The sequence below is a fragment of the Heptranchias perlo genome, chromosome 2, assembly GCF_035084215.1.
Source record: "Heptranchias perlo isolate sHepPer1 chromosome 2, sHepPer1.hap1, whole genome shotgun sequence".
NCBI classification, from domain to species: domain Eukaryota; kingdom Metazoa; phylum Chordata; class Chondrichthyes; order Hexanchiformes; family Hexanchidae; genus Heptranchias; species Heptranchias perlo.
Genome location: NC_090326.1, coordinates 125617177 through 125630395, shown reverse-complemented (window position 1 = coordinate 125630395; position 13219 = coordinate 125617177). Strand labels below are relative to the sequence as shown.

The 13219-nt window shown below is 44.0% G+C and overlaps 1 protein-coding gene across 1 annotated transcript in view; it reads right to left on the bottom strand.

The window, feature by feature from the left end:
• LOC137334301 (zinc transporter ZIP12-like) overlaps positions 1–13219 on the bottom strand; it is a 52562-nt gene that overhangs the window by 19809 nt on the left and 19534 nt on the right. The window contains exons 7-9 of the mRNA XM_067998983.1: positions 10749–10921; positions 8724–8876; positions 5511–5612 (exon numbers count right to left, since the gene is read on the bottom strand). Coding sequence (XP_067855084.1) covers positions 5511–5612; positions 8724–8876; positions 10749–10921 — 428 coding nt within the window. The remainder of the gene's footprint in view (positions 1–5510; positions 5613–8723; positions 8877–10748; positions 10922–13219) is intronic.

The following is a 13219-nucleotide window of genomic DNA, read 5'->3' as shown; positions in this document are numbered from 1 at the left end:
ACACAAAATAATGCCACTTCTATAACAACTAGCTTGGCAAGAATCCATACTCAGAGAGGAAAGAATATCCTCGATAAAGCATCTTGGAGTCAGATGAGACTGCTGTGGAGCAATCCAGTGTATGAGTCTGGTGTGGCAATATCGTTGTCCACCAGTGCATTGCATAGTCTGCCCGGTACTTTGATCTGTGTATAGAGGCTGACTTACAAAGGGAGCAACAGTGCCCTTGACAGCTCAGAACCCATGGATGGATGCTGGCACCTCTGTTCATTGAAAAATTGTGGCCTGGAACTCAATATGTCCCTTAGAGGTTAACTCACAAGGGGCACCATTCACTAGCCAATAAGTCAAAGGTGAGTAAATACAGAGTGGCACAGTGAAAACATGCTGGGTCCATACCCCAGCAGTCAATGGACCAAAACCATTGTCTAATAGGAGACTCAGAAATTGAACAGCACTTTTGAACAAAAGTAGGGGAAACTGGCAAACAGTAGTTAGGGTGTAAAAGATTTCAGGAGGACATAGACAGGTTATCAGAATGGACAGATAGGTGGCAGATGCAATTTAATGTGTAAAAGTGTAAGGGAATACTTGTTTGGAGGGAAACATTTTTGGAGGAAAATCAACCAATGGGCGTATACACTCAATGGAAAGATGCTGCAGAGTGTGAAAGAACAGAAAACCTACATAATTGAATCAGTGTAAATTTTTTTTTTTTTTTCTTCGTTCACGGGATGTGGGCGTCGCTGGCAAGGCCGGCATTTATTGCCCATCCCTAATTGCCCTTGAGAAGGTGGTGGTGAGCCGCCTTCTTGAACCGCTGCAGTCCGTGTGGTGACGGTTCTCCCACAGTGCTGTTAGGAAGGGAGTTCCAGGATTTTGACCCAGCGACAATGAAGGAACGGCGATATATTTCCAAGTCGGAGTGACTTGGAGGGGAACGTGCAGGTGGTGTTGTTCCCATGCGCCTGCTGCCCTTGTCCTTCTAGGTGGTAGAGGTCGCGGGTTTGGGAGGTGCTGTCGAAGAAGCCTTGGCGAGTTGCTGCAGTGCATCCTGTGGATGGTGCCCACTGCAGCCACAGTGCGCCGGTGGTGAAGGGAGTGAATGTTTAGGGTGGTGGATGGGGTGCCAATCAAGCGGGCTGCTTTATCTTGGATGGTGTCGAGCTTCTTGAGTGTTGTTGGAGCTGCACTCATCCAGGCAAGTGGAGAGTATTCCATCACACTCCTGACTTGTGCCTTGTAGATGGTGGAAAGGCTTTGGGGAGTCAGGAGGTGAGTCACTCGCCGCAGAATACCCAGCCTCTGACCTGCTCTCGTAGCCACAGTATTTATATGGCTGGTCCAGTTAAGTTTCTGGTCAATGGTGACCCCCAGGATGTTGATGGTGGGGGATTCGGCGATGGTAATGCCGTTGAATGTCAAGGGGAGGTGGATAGATTCTCTCTTGTTGGAGATGGTCATTGCCTGGCACTTATCTGGCGCGAATGTTACTTGCCACTTATCAGCCCAAGCCTGGATGTTGTCCAGGTCTTGCTGCATGCGGGCTCGGACTGCTTCATTATCTGAGGGGTTGCGAATGGAACTGAACACTGTGCAGTCATCAGCGAACATCCCCATTTCTGACCTTATGATGGAGGGAAGGTCATTGATGAAGCAGCTGAAGATGGTTGGGCCAAGGACACTGCCCTGAGGAACTCCTGCAGCAATGCCCTGGGGCTGAGATGCTTGGCCTCCAACAACCACTACCATCTTCCTTTGTGCTAGGTATGACTCCAGCCACTGGAGAGTTTTCCCCCTGATTCCCATTGATTTCAATTTTACTAGGGCTCCTTGGTGCCACACTCGGTCAAATGCTGCCTTGATGTCAAGGGCAGTCACTCTCACCTCACCTCTGGAATTCAGCTCTTTTGTCCATGTTTGGACCAAGGCTGTAATGAGGTCTGGAGCCGAGTGGTCCTGGCGGAACCCAAACTGAGCATCGGTGAGCAGGTTATTGGTGAGTAAGTGCCGCTTGATAGCACTGTCGACGACACCTTCCATCACTTTGATGATGATTGAGAGTAGGCTGATGGGCGGTAATTGGCCGGATTGGATTTGTCCTGCTTTTTGTGGACAGGACATACCTGGGCAATTTTCCACATTGTCGGGTGGATGCCAGTGTTGTAGCTGTACTGGAACAGCTTGGCTAGAGGCGCAGCTAGTTCTGGAGCACAAGTCTTCAGCACTACAGCTGGGATGTTGTCGGTTCCCATAGCCTTTGCTGTATCCAGTGCACTCAGCCGTTTCTTGATATCACGTGGAGTGAATCGAATTGGCCGAAGACTGGCTTCCGTGATGGTGGGGATATCGGGAGGATGCTGAGATGGATTATCCACTCGGCACTTCTGGCTGGAGATGGTTGCAAATGCTTCAGCCTTGTCTTATTGCACTCACGTGCTGGACTCCGCCATCATTGAGAATGGGGATGTTTGCAGAGCCTCCTCCTCCCGTTAGTTGTTTAATTGTCCACCACCATTCACGACTGGATGTGGCAGGACTGCAGAGCTTTGATCTGATCCGTTGGTTGTGGAGTTGCTTAGCTCTGTCTATAGCATGTTGCTTCCGCTGTTTAGCATGCATGTCGTCCTGAGTTGTAGCTTCACCAGGTTGGCACCTCATTTTTAGGTACGCCTGGTGCTGCTCCTGGCATGCTCTTCTACACTCCTCATTGAACCAGGGTTGATCCCCTGGCTTGTTGGTAATGGTAGAGTGAGGAATATGCTGGGCCATGAGGTTACAGATTGTGCTGGAATACAATTCTGCTGCTGCTGATGGCCCACAGCGCCTCATGGAGGCCCAGTTTTGAGCTGCTGGATCTGTTCTGAATCTATCCCATTTCACACAGTGGTAGTGCCACACAACACGTTGGATGGTGTCCTCAGTGCGAAGACGGGATTTCATCTCCACGAGGACTGTGCAATGGTCACTCCTACCAATACTATCATGGACAGATGCATTTGCAACAGGTAGATTGGTGAGGACGAGGTCAAGTAAGTTTTTCCCTCGTGTTGGTTCGCTCACCACCTGCCACAGGCCCAGTCTAGCAGCTATGTCCTTCAGGACTCGGCCAGTAGTGGTGCTACCGAGCCACTCTTGGTGATGGACATTGAAGTCCCCCACCCAGAGTACATTTTGTGCCCTTGCTACCCTCAGTGCTTCCTCCAAGTGGTGCTCAACATGGAGGAGGACTGATTCATCAGCTGAGGGAGGACGGTAGGTGGTAATCAGCAGGAGGTTTCCTTGCCCATGTTTGACCTGATGCCATGAGATTTCATGGGGTCCAGAGTCAATGTTGAGGACTCCCAGGGCCATTCCCTCCTGACTGTATATCACTGTACCGCCACCTCTGGTGGGTCTGTCCTGCCGGTGGGACAGGACATACCCAGGGATGGTGATGGAAGAGTCTGGGACATTGGCTGAATGATATGATTCTGTGAGTATGGCTATGTCAGGCTGTTGCTTGACTCGTCTGTGGGACAGCTCTCCCAATTTTGGCACAAGTCCCCAGATGTTGGTAAGGAGGACCTTGCAGGGTCGACTGGGCTTGGTGTTTTTTTGCCGTTGTCGGGTCCGGTGCCTAGTGGTCCGTCCGGTTTTATTCTTATTATGACTTTTCGTCGCGAGACTTTACAACTGAGTGGCTTGCTAGGCCATTTCAGAGGGCAATTAAGAATCAACCACATTGCTGTGGGTCTGGAGTCACATATAGGCCAGACCGGGTAAGGGCAGCAGTGAACCAGATGGGTTTTTACGACAATCGGTAGTTTCATGGCCATCATTACTGATACTAGTATTTTAATTCCAGATTTTTATTTAATTAATTGAATTTAATTAATTGAATTTAAGTTCGCCAGCTGCCGTGGCGGGATTTGAACTCATGACTCTGGATTTTCGTCCAGGCCTCTAGGATTACTAGCCCAGTAACATAACCACTATGCTACCGTACCCATTGGTAGATAAAACTTTTTAAAAAGGCCAACAGCATTTTGAGTTTTATAAATAGGGGTATGGTGTATAAGAGCAAAAAGGTCATGATAAATATGTAAAGGCAATAGTTATAATACAGTTACAGTGCAGTAAGCAGTTTTGAGCACTCCATTATAGAAAAGACTTAATAGCCATCGCGAGCATACAGCATAGATTCACTAGAGTGATACCTTGGATGAGAAACTGAGAGAAAGTGAATCCTGAAATGGTTGAGAGCATGTTGAATGATATTATGATGGGTAAATGGAACATTTTAAATGTCAGTTAGGCTAAAGGAAGATAAAACACCAGGACCTGACAGATGCAACCTGGGATCCTGAGGGAGATGAGGGAAATTGCAGAGACTCTTAATAGAGCCCTGAAATATAATTTTTGAGTATGAATGTGCATCCAAGGACTGGAGAGTGGCCAATGTCATACCTATTTTTAAAAAGGGAAATAGAACTAAATCCAAGTAATTATAGGCCAGTTAGATTAACATCTGTAGTAGGGAAAATTTAAGAGTCTTTAATTAATTATTAAATGATCACATATTTAGATAAAGAGAAAATAGTTAGAAGTAGCGAGCATGGATTTCAAAAGGGATGATCATGCTCGACAAACCTCATAGAATTCTTTGAAGGTGTAATATACATGGTGGATGGGGGCAATGCAGTGGATGTAGTGTACATGGACTTCAGTTGTTCAGAAAATCTTTGACAAAGTACCACACAGGACTTTATTAGAGAAAATTAAGGAGTATGGAATTAGGGGGAAGATAGCAAAGTGGATTTAATAACTAGTTTTCTGCCTTTCTCCTTGCAGATTTGCCTTGTCAGCTTGCACACCCTATTGTTGAAGCAGGTTTAGGATGCGCCATTTCAGGGTAAAAAGTACCAAAATGAAGTCAGTAGTGCACTTTAAAATGTGAACATTTAACTGCCAATTCAGATTTTTTTAATCACCTGATATTGCCGTTGCTATCTCCACAAAAATGTATCTTCGCACATGTGTGCCCCAGTTGGTGATATTCCACATGAATGTACAGAACATGTCCGGGCAGGGCTCAGAAAAGTTGGTGGAAGATTATGTTTTGTGAGTAAAGCATTGAAATGTAACACTTTGCTTTAACCAGGCCATCGTTCTCTTTTAAATGATCTCACAGTGAACATTTGAGCTCACACTCATTAGAGCAAATTTCGTGAGGCTTCATTCCTGGCACAGAGCCTACCTCAATGAGAATGTAGTTCGGAGAATCAGAGAATAGGAGAACATGCCTGATTTGCAATATGTTTGACTTTCCAGTGATTAAAATTTACCACTAGAAAATCAAGAGCCCTGCGATATAAGGTGCGTTGCCCTCCGATTCCGGTTCGATTGCATGACTCTCCATGCCAACAGTGGATACTTGTAAAACCTAGCCTATTATGTTTTCCGTTTGTACTTTATTAGCTTATTAAGATTAGGTCAGTAGGACAGCCTTAATCTGAGTAGTATCTTACCAGTTGCATAGTGGAAACAGATTTGCCTCCCTCTGATTGGCTATTCAGGTTAGATTCCATTGGCAGGTCATGGGAATGTGCCAAGTGTCCATTTGCAAATGACTAGTTTGGGAGAAAAAGAATTGTACAGTGAGGCCAACATAGACTCTACCACTATTTAACAACAGCCAAGAGCTTATTTATCTCATTGACTAACTCAAGAGCCATAAGAGGTGACTTTCATTTTGCTATCGTCCTTTTTTTTTATTCGTTCATGGGATGTGGGCATCGCTGGCAAGGCCAGCATTTATTGCCCATCCCTAACTGCCCTTGAGAAGGTGGTGGTGAGCCAGCTTCTTGAACCGCTGCAGTCCGTGTGGTGAAGGTTCTCCCACAGTGCTGTTAGGAAGGGAGTTCCAGGATTTTGACCCAGTGACGATGAAGGAACGGCAATATATTTCCAAGTAGGAATGGTGTGTGACTTGGAGGGGAACGTGAAGGTGATGTTGTTCCCATGTGCCTGCTGCCTTTATCCTTCTAGTTGGTAGAGGTCGCGGGTTTGGGAGGTTCTGACGAAGAAGCCTTGGCGAGTTGCTGCAGTGCATCCTGTGGATGGTACACATTGCAGCCAGTGGTGAAGGGAGTGAATGGATGGGGTGCCAATCAAGCGGGCTGCTTTGTCCTGGATGGTGAAGAGCTTCTTGCGTGTCATTGGAGCTGCACTCATCCAGGCAAGTGGAGAGTATTCCATCACACTCCTGACTTGTGCCTTGTAGATGGTGGAAAGGCTTTGGGGAGTCAGGAGGTGAGTCATTCACCACAGAATACCCAGCCTCTGACCTGCTCTTGTAGCCACAGTATTTATGTGGCTGGTCCAGTTAAGTTTCTGATCAATGGTGGCCCCCAGGATGTTGATGGTGGGGGATTCGGTGATGGCAATGCTGTTGAATGTCAAGGGGAGGTGGTTAGACTCTCTCTTGTTGGAGATGGCCATTGCCTGGCACTTGTCTGGCGCGAATGTTATTTGCCACTTATTAGCCCAAGCCTGGATGTTGTCCAGGTCTTGCTGCATGCGAGCATGGACTGCTTCATTATCTGAGGGGTTGTAAATGGAACTAAACACTGTGCAATCATCAGCGAACATCCCCATTTCTGACATTATGATGGAGGGAAGGTCATTGATGAAGCAGCTGAAGATGGTTGGGCCTAGGACACTGCCCTGAGGAACTCCTGCAGCAATGTCCTGGGGCTGAGATGATTGGCTTCCAACAACCACTACCATCTTCCTTTGTGCTAGGTATGACTCCAGCCACTGGAGAGTTTTCCCCCTGATTCCCATTGTCTTCAATTTTTACTAGGGCTCCTTGGTGCCACACTCGGTCAAATGCTGCCTTGATGTCAAGGGCAGTCATTCTCACTTCACCTCTGGAATTTAGCTCTTTTGTCCATGTTTGGACCACGGCTGTAATGAGGTCTAGAGCCGAGTGGTTCTGGCGGAACCCAAACTGAGCAACGGTGAGTAGGTTATTGGTGAGTAAGTGCTGCTTGATAGCACTGTCGACGACACCTTACGACACTTTGCTGATGATTGAGAGTAGACTGATGGGGTGGTAATTGACTGGATTGGATTTGTCCTGCTTTTTGTGGACAGGACATACCTGGGCAATTTTCCACATTGTCGGGTAGATGCCAGTGTTGTAGCTGTACTGGAACAGGTTGGCTAGAGGCGCGACTAGTTCTGGAGCACAAGTCTTCAGCACTGCAACCGGGATGCTGTCGGGCCCCATAGCCTTTGCTGTATCCAGTGCACTCAGCCATTTCTTGATATTACATGGAGTGAATCGAATTGGCTGAAGACGGGCTTCTGTGATGGTGGGGATATCCGGAGGAGGCCGAGATGGATCATCTACTCGGCACTTCTGGCTGAAGATGGTTGCGAATGCTCCTGTTTGTGTTCATAAATGGGGCAGTAGTGAAACTAAAATCAAGCTGCTGTCACCTGTTCCCAATTTGCCCATTGACGCCGGTTCCCAATTTTCAGGTGAACCTACATTCTGGTGGTTAGAGATCCCACCTGAAACCAATGGGAGTCTCATACATAAATACAAATGGAAGCAAGTGGTATCATTTGGACTCCAACGCCACTTTCATCTCTGTCCATCTGATAACCATCAGTTCCCGCTCTCATCCAGTAACCATGGGTGGTACAAGTTGAAAGGCGGCCATTTGGAATGATACTTAAATGGATCCTTAGTTACTGTCAGGTGAAGCTGGATGGAGCTTTTAGAGACTTTTCTCGCAGTCGCTGATGCGTTTTCCACCTTAATGGATCTGAAATCTTATGTAGTTGCTGCTGTAGATTCTGCACTTGTGTTGCCTGCTGCTCCACGGTTTTACTTCTTTCTGTTCCCAATGCTAAATATACCTCCCCTTTAAGCTGCTTCAGGCTCTTGACAAGTGGCCACCCCAGCCGATTTCCCACCTCCAAATCAGCGGGCTGCCTAAGGGGAACACATTTCACGCCGGCAGCTCGCTGACCGCATTGTAATGAGGTATGAACATGAAAATCAATTGGGTCCCATGTCGACTCCTCTGGACAAAGGCCTCACTCACCGCCCAACGTTCAGCCCACATGCCCGAAAATCGCCACCGTAACAACTTGTCCGTTCCTCTGTTCTGTTCAAGTTGGTCATAAGGAAATATTTAAGGCAGGCTATATTATTTGAGCTCTGCAGAGAAAACTCAGCTCATATTGAGTCACCCTTACTGAGACAGCTCAAAGATAATGGTCTGCGGCAGCTCCTTTGAATTTATAGAACTTACTTTCACACAGAATGTCTGCCCTGCTTGATAAAGACAAACACACGTGGTGTCAAACATAAAGCCAATAAAAATTACGGAATATTTAGAGCTCAAATTTTTCAACCTGCTGGTATTTTTATATAATAGATATATATTTTAAATGGACCCATAACTTTGCATTTTGGAGGAAGGCAATTCAATATTTTTTCTATTAAATGTTCAAGGACAATACAGTCTAAACATCATGAGCCCAGAATTGTCAGACTAGTACAATAAAAATGCATCTTGGGTATTTAGGAGAATAATTGATGGTAAATATTCAATCAGAGGAATGATGAATGATAAGGATGAATATTGAATGAGCAATTCTTTTCATAAGAACTCTTGAAGCATGTTGTTCATTTTTCAGAGAACATTGCTTTTTGATCTTACCTGACCTCTTAAAGCTAGTATGAGTCTGAATAGTTTTTCAATTAAGAAAAATGCATATATTCCTCCAAGTACTGTAAGCATTTTCCAAATGTACCCTTTGTCTTCAGGAGAATGGTTAGTATCTTCTCGTCCATGTTCATGTAGACCAAGGACCTAACGCAGGAGGGACGAACAAAAATGCATGTTTAATTAGTTGTACTACTTTATTGCTTTTATGTCTCTTGGAAAGTACACCAGGGAATCGTCTTAATCAACTACCTCCACAATATTTGGTACTGTCACCTTAATCTAAATATGGCCCAGAAATTTTTTTCAGGTAACAATCCCTGCACTGGAACGGGTAAGTCTGAGGCACACTCAATATTGGGCCTTGAGCCTCATGTAAATGAGACCGATGCATGCTGGGTGTTTCCAGGCAGCACGCTGACGAATCAGCATTGGATTTCGGACTACTGGCAGCTGATCTCAGGTAGGTCCTGGGAGTGGGGCAAGGTGATTAAAAGGGAGGGAAGGGACGTTCGAGAGGGAGGGGGCGATTGGAAGAGGGGGGGGGAAGTGATTGGGGGGGAAGCAATCAGGAAAGGAGGAAACAATTGGGAGGCCCTGTGCTGGTTGCGTTCAGGGCAAACCAATTTTGCAAAAAGGGCCAGTCGTTTGGCCCCTGATTTACATATGCAAAGGTGCTTCAAAAGTACTCCTTTGGGATGTCCTGAGCTTGTGAAAGGTGCTATATAAATGCAAGTCTTTCTTTTTTCTCTTTTTTTGCCTTTACTAATATGGCGGGTGGTGTGGAATGTACACAAGCATGCTGTTCGCCATATTGGATGCTTTCACGTGCATTTTGCACCTCTACAACTGGCGCTGCATCAACCAATTTCTAGATCATGGATTCCATCCAAATCCCCAAGGAGCAGTGATGGTGTTGTTGCTGAATTTTGGACTTCCTGTTTTTAAAAAATTTGCACTACTGCTTTAGACGTTCACTGTTGTCATTCACTGTCAATCTTCATCTTTAAATCAGAACGGTGGACTGGTCTGGGTTGTGTAATCTTTCAATCAGTATTGTTGATGAGACTGAACAGTTAGGATCTTCAACTCTGTAGGTTGGGTCTAGTCCTTCCTCTAAGATGAAGATCTTTGCCGTTGCATATTGTTTCATTGAGCAATTAGGCTGAGAACTGAAAAATCTCATGCATCAAAAGCAGGGAGTTCAAATCAGCGCAAAGATAGATAATTAGATCTTGTATTTATGTAGTGCCTTAGCATGTCCTCAGGACATCTCAATGTGCTTCCCAGCCAATAAATTACTTTTAAAGTATATCTCTGTTGTTATATAAGCAAATGTACCCAACTGCACAGAACAAGGTCCCACAAACAGCAAATGAGATGAATGACCAGTTAATCTGTATGCTTTTGTCGGTTTAGTTGAGCGAAAAATGTTGACCAAGACAGTGGAAGAACTTCCTGCTCTTCTTCAAATAATGCCACCTAATCAGGCATACATGGCCTTGATTTATCATCTCTCCCAAATAGCACTTCCAACAATGCAGCACTCCTTTAGTACTACACTGAAGCGTCAGCTTGGACAATGTGCTCAAGTTCATAGTCAGGCTTGGACCCACAACCTGCTGACTCAGAGGAGAGATGCCAACTATTGTTGTAAAGAGAAAAAAAACTCTGTGTCATAGCCAAAATAACTTGTTTGCTTCCAGGAATCTATAGCCTTTATTATCCATTCACTTTGTGTTTTTAATGTAGTGGATTTAACTACAAATATAAGGACCGATTTTCCAAGTATGCTCTGTCACCAGGGATTTCCGTCTGCCAATAGTGCATACTAAGGAAATCTGTCCTATATTTCCACTAAAGTAGAATTATTTTCCGACATCATTGCCTGTCAGCCACTGTGTTGTTTTTGTCTTAAAGCATCTTTGACCTTAGTAGTTTTACAAGTTTGTGTCTCCCATACCCCTGGGTGTCCTGGCACAAGCAATCTGGTAATATCACCTTTGTGCAGTAACTCACCTGTGGCAAAAGATGCAACAGTGCATCACCTGACATTGTTCCAACAGCGATACCGACAAACAGCTGCAGAATGAACTGGTATGTCTGTTTGCACGAGTTGAAGATAAGTAGGCTGATGCCACACATGGAGCTCACAGTAATGATCAAAACAGCCACCGTGCTATATCCATACTCTAGAAATAAAAGGCCATTAATTAGCATGTTTGAATGTGCATAATAATATTTTCAAAAATGCAAATGTCCACAAAGGCTAGTGTCATGAAAAAAGAAGTAGGACAAGGGATACTTTACCCAAAAGTCTGAACTGTAATTATGGAAAAGAGAGAGGAATACTTGCAAAAGTGATCAATGTTAGATTCTGTGGCAATTACTGTGGAAATAAAACTAATCTGGAGTTTAACGGAACTGGTTTATGTTTAAGATAGACACAATCTATATGAAGTAAGTAACTCTTAGAAAGAAAGAAAGTACTTGCGTTTATTTAGTGCTTTTCACGACCTCAGGACGCTCCAAAGCACTTTATACTTTTGAAGTGTAGTCACTGTTGTAATGTAGGAAAGGCGGCAGCCAATTTGCACTCAGCAAGGTCCCACAAACAGCAGTGTGATAATGACCAAATAATCTGTGGCCCCTTGATGGCTCAGTGAGTAATGGAACCTCATGTTAGTGGCACTAGCCATTCTGACTAAAAACATTCCAGGCTGTTAGCTGATATCATCTGATCTCTAATGTTGGGTGCTACCAAAGACCACAGTGTAACCAGATGGAAATGTTTGTGTGTGGATGCCAGATGACAAGAGTATTGTGTGCAACTGTACTGGCCTTTGTGATGGAATGGTCCAGGATGGTTGGTTATGATACTGGACGAGCAATCCAGAGGTTGTGAGTTTAAATTCCATAATAGCAAGTTGTGGAATTGAATTTGATAAATCTAGAAATTTGTGGGCTGACAGTAGAAAATTGCTGGATTGTTGTAAAACCCCAAATGGTTCAGGGAGGGGGAGCTTACCACCCCTACCCAGTCTAGTCTACACATGACTCCAATCCCACACTTAGGTGGGATGAGCAATAAATGCGGCCTTGTCAGCATTGTCTACATCCCGAGAACAAATATCAAAAAAGCTAGAATGCATTTTAAAACTATTATATGTAAAATCTATATTTAATCTGTACTAAGGTTATCTGCAATGTTGTAGCAATTTTATATTTTTTCCAATTAAAAGCAGAAAATACTGGAAGTACACAGCAGGTCCATCAGCATCTGAAAATATAAAAAGCCAGTTAACATTATGGATGGAGCACATTCGTCGGCATAAAGGGTCTATATATGAAACGCTAATGAGCCTTTTCCCTTTAGGGGTGTTGATAGACCTGCTATGTATTTCTAGCATTTTCTGTTTTTACTTCAGTTTTTTTTTATCTTTCCTTTTTCAATTTTGTATTTTCTTCCATGGAAAAAACTGAATGTTATTTTTGGAAATTTTTAAAATTCATTCTTGGGATGTGGGCATCACTGGTAGGGCTGGATTTATTGTCAATCCCTAGTTGCCCTGAGAAGGTGGTGGTGGGCCTTTTTCTTGAACCGCTGAGCAGTTTAATATAATTGAGTGGTTTGCTAGGCCATTTAAGAGTCCACCATATTGGTGTGGGACTGGAGTCACATACATTCTAGACCGGGTAAGGAAAGCATGTTTCCTTCCCTAAAAGACATTAGTGAACCAGTTGGGTTTTTACAACAATTCAACAGCTTCATTGTCACTTTTACTGATACCATCTTTTTTCTGATTTCCAGATTTTTTTTAAACTGAATTCAAATTCTCAAACTGTCATGGTGGGATTCGAACTCACATTCTCTGGTTTATTAGTCCACCTGCAGAGCGATTAACTGCTTACCTGATTAATAAGCACCATTTATATTAATGGGAACTTGTTCTGGACCAGAAAAGAAGAACACTTAGGTTATCACACTGACTCAGAAATGGAATAGGAATTATTTGATAGATGCCATGTATCTTTAAATCATCTTAATTTCTTTTAATATTATTCTGGAATGATTTTTAACCAAGTCATGTTTCCTTAGGTTTTATCTTTGTTCTGAAATGTTCACTTTTTGGTTTGTGAATATTTGTTGTGTAAATATTTGTGAATGAGTGCTTACACCAAGTTTCTTATTTTTCACAAGAAAAAAAGAGTTCCCTCAAAAAGGAGGAATAAGGATTTAACTTTAATGTGTTTTACGTGTACATTAATCCAGTGTGCTATTCATAAAATAACCATTCAGGGTTCCTCTTCACATTTGAATGTTAATATATTTACACAAGAATTAATCAGTGACTTAAGAAGAGGAGAGAGGTCACCATTCTCCAAAAGCATGAGAAATAATGAAGTACTGGAAAGATGACAAATCCTACTCCGATTCCCTGCTCCATTAAGAACACAGGTTAGAATGCTGACATTTTATAAAGTCAGGA